General features: G+C 31.8%; 1 protein-coding gene and 1 long non-coding RNA gene across 2 annotated transcripts in view; both read right to left on the bottom strand.

Moving 5' to 3' along the window:
• Positions 1-537: 537 nt before the first annotated feature.
• LOC109584085 (uncharacterized) lies at positions 538-957 on the bottom strand. The gene is made up of 2 exons (XR_002185841.1): positions 920-957; positions 538-676 (listed from the first exon to the last, which is right to left on the bottom strand). It is a non-coding gene; the product is annotated as an uncharacterized LOC109584085 (long non-coding RNA).
• Positions 958-2,385: 1,428 nt separating this feature from the next.
• Positions 2,386-3,001, bottom strand: part of LOC109584082 (uncharacterized) — an 8,490-nt gene continuing 7,874 nt past the window's right edge. The window contains exons 15-17 of the mRNA XM_019999662.1: positions 2,885-2,977; positions 2,600-2,819; positions 2,386-2,547 (exon numbers count right to left, since the gene is read on the bottom strand). Coding sequence (XP_019855221.1) covers positions 2,491-2,547; positions 2,600-2,819; positions 2,885-2,977 — 370 coding nt within the window. The 3' untranslated portion in view covers positions 2,386-2,490. The remainder of the gene's footprint in view (positions 2,548-2,599; positions 2,820-2,884; positions 2,978-3,001) is intronic.

Here is a 3,001-nt window from a genome sequence, read left to right as displayed (position 1 = left end):
TTCCCAATTTCAGTGTACTATATGCTTCGGTTTTATAATTGCAAAATCTAATTAAAGTGAGATGAATGTATAAGAAATATAAATCATGTGAATAAAATTCACTTGATAAGGGATCTATAGCAGTTTAAATAAATTTGTACTGTAAATGGGAAATGTATGTATGAACTAACTTGAAAATTAATGACTTTTAATAATATCAAATAATTTTTTAATTGGAATGGAGTACATTTTATAAAGCTATAAAACTTCCATACACCCGCAATGCCATTATAAAATAGTATGCATTAATGTTATAATGAAGATTGTATTTCTCCCCTTATCAGTGGTGATTCATAACCAGAAACATTTCACAGTCTGCACTACCTTGTGTATGACTATAGCTGTCTACATAAAAATTCAGAGCATTAATGTGTTGCAATAGAGACAGTTATACTTTCATTTCTCGTGGTAAAATAAAAATTCTTTTGTTATTCTTATTCAATCAAAGTTTGAAATATTCAGTTCATATATCAGCTGCTGCAGCAGTTTGCTATTGTGTTAAAGCTATAATATCACTGTGTCATTAAAAACTTATGAATTTATTATAATTATTTCTTAAAGGATCCATTATAAGATGTTATTGTTCTGAATCACATTCACACATAAATCTTGAAGTTATGGTCAGCTCAAGTAGATACTGTATATAAAAAAGAAACTGTAATCACCCCACCAAAATGCTTCATAGTCTTAATGAAACAATAATCAGCTTATATAGATCTAACTGTCATGAAAATTACTAGCAACTACGTTACTATGAAGTTTTATAGTCTAATTGAAACTATTATATCAGCTCTAACTGTCAATAAAACTGACACTATAGTGAATGTAATCAACGAAAATAATATTATTGACATAGATCTAATGATCATAAACAGCCTACCTGTTCTGAAACTGCTAAAATGATGAAGTTTTTATCAAAAACTTAAATAGAACTAATAAAAATTCCCTCCTGATGCATAGATATCATTCTTTCAGACAGATCAGTCAAGTTTCAATAGAGATCCGCGAGCGTTCCGCGTTGATCCGCATTTCAGCCCGATCCGCATTTGATCCGCGTGGATCCGTATTTCAGGCAGGCCCCTTTTCTACAACCCTGTGCACGCCTATGACTAGGACGAAGGTAGATATTATTGTTGACTAAACTGTAGGATGACATCAGATAAGTTATTTTTCTTTATTTCTGCAATAAAGCATTGCAGTTGCTCATGTCATGTTCGAGTTCATGTTGGTTGACTTGGTTCCCTTAATCCCCTTGTGCATGTGATGCAGCTCTGATGTACTGTGTGATGTCATCAATGACCGCACCCCCTAACAGGAAGCAATGGCCACCAGCAACTTTAGCAAGCTCTAACTTTCCCAAAGCAAATGCAATGCAAGAATGCAACTAGGAATAGTATATTTGGGTATATTGTTTACAGTAAAAATAAGCAATAATCTTAATTTTCATTTTCGCGTGCAAATCTCCCTTTAAAAACAAAATTACTAGAGATATAGTACTGGGTAGATCTAGAACTATATAGCAAATATAAGTTCACTTAATTGACTCAGAACTGATCTAACCCATTTACTCTAAAATGATATGTACTCAAAAGCATCAAAGATTGATAATTATCCATAGAAAAATCATTATGACAATATAGATCTAATTATTAAGGGCAATCTAAGTTTAAATGTTTCATTTCTGAAACAGCATAGTCCTTGGAGCAAATTAATATCTTATTTTTATTTGTGATGCACAGAACAGTTTTTGTCCAGAGGTGAGAGTTTTGTTGACATTTTAAATGATGAACACTGAAGTTTGCATCTAAGATCAATTCTATGTTGCTCTTATTTTCTGTTGTATATACTGCACCATTGGAGCTAAAGGACTTTTTGGCAAAAAGAAATTCCTTGTAATAAGTAGTTTTTGTTAGTGATTTTGCTACTATAGGCAATAATTATGCCATAAATCAGGAAATTTTTTTGCAAAATTCTAATCACAGTAAATGGACGGTAGTAAACATGTGAGCATTATTAATAAATTAATAACATAATTAGAATTAATAAATTTAGTGGAAAAAAGTTCTGATCTGAAAGATGCATTTTAAGTGAGGGCTTATCGCTCAAAAGTCATGCTTGTTACATCTTTTTATGCTACAAATTTACTCTGATTTTAATTTTACATTATAAATCTAATAATAACTCTTAAAATTATGGGCTATTATTATTATTCTGTCATCGTTTTTTTGCTCCATAGTCAATACCTTTTTGTTATTGCTTGATGCTGTAATGTGTACAATGTTACAATAAGCAAATGACAGCAATATTGTCACATGCTATAGCTGCTTACGGGTAATTCAAAGTATATGCCACATGAGAAATTATTTGAAAAATTGTAGGGAGCACAAAAACTTACAAAAAACTAAACTAACTAAATCTAAAACTACAATTCAACTGTTATTGTTTGTAATGTCAACAAGGGTATGACCAGCACTTGAAAGTATCAGAAGTCCTCTCATGTGTCAATACCTACAAATTAAATCATTAGATCTATATACATGATCTATATGAAAGCACTCACTTCTTTGTATATATTAGTATAAGCAATGAGGACACAGCGACCCCAGTTCTGCATGCACTTGCTTTCCAACTGGCCCTCAGCATCAAGTGGACAGTTAACAGGACAAGAGAAAGCTTGAACAGGATAAGGGAGTGCTGTATATGAATAGTAGCAAGCCCAACAGTTAGAAATGAGGCAACCTCTAGGACATTTTACATTGCTACCGATGCTTTTATCATCACTATGAAATAAAGAATTTAACAAGCATAAAGTAGTGATTATATATGTAGCATCAATAAAACTTACATTGTACACACAGCTCCTCTTTTGGTGACACAATATTCCCGACTACAAGTTGGTGGCCATGCTGTATATTTGTTACTTGAATTAATTTTTATACTATAAATTTAAACTAACTTACCA

This window comes from Amphimedon queenslandica, unplaced genomic scaffold (genome assembly GCF_000090795.2).
Source record: "Amphimedon queenslandica unplaced genomic scaffold, v1.1 AMPQUscaffold_13249, whole genome shotgun sequence".
NCBI lineage: Eukaryota > Metazoa > Porifera > Demospongiae > Haplosclerida > Niphatidae > Amphimedon > Amphimedon queenslandica.
This window is presented reverse-complemented; position numbering and strand designations above follow the sequence as displayed.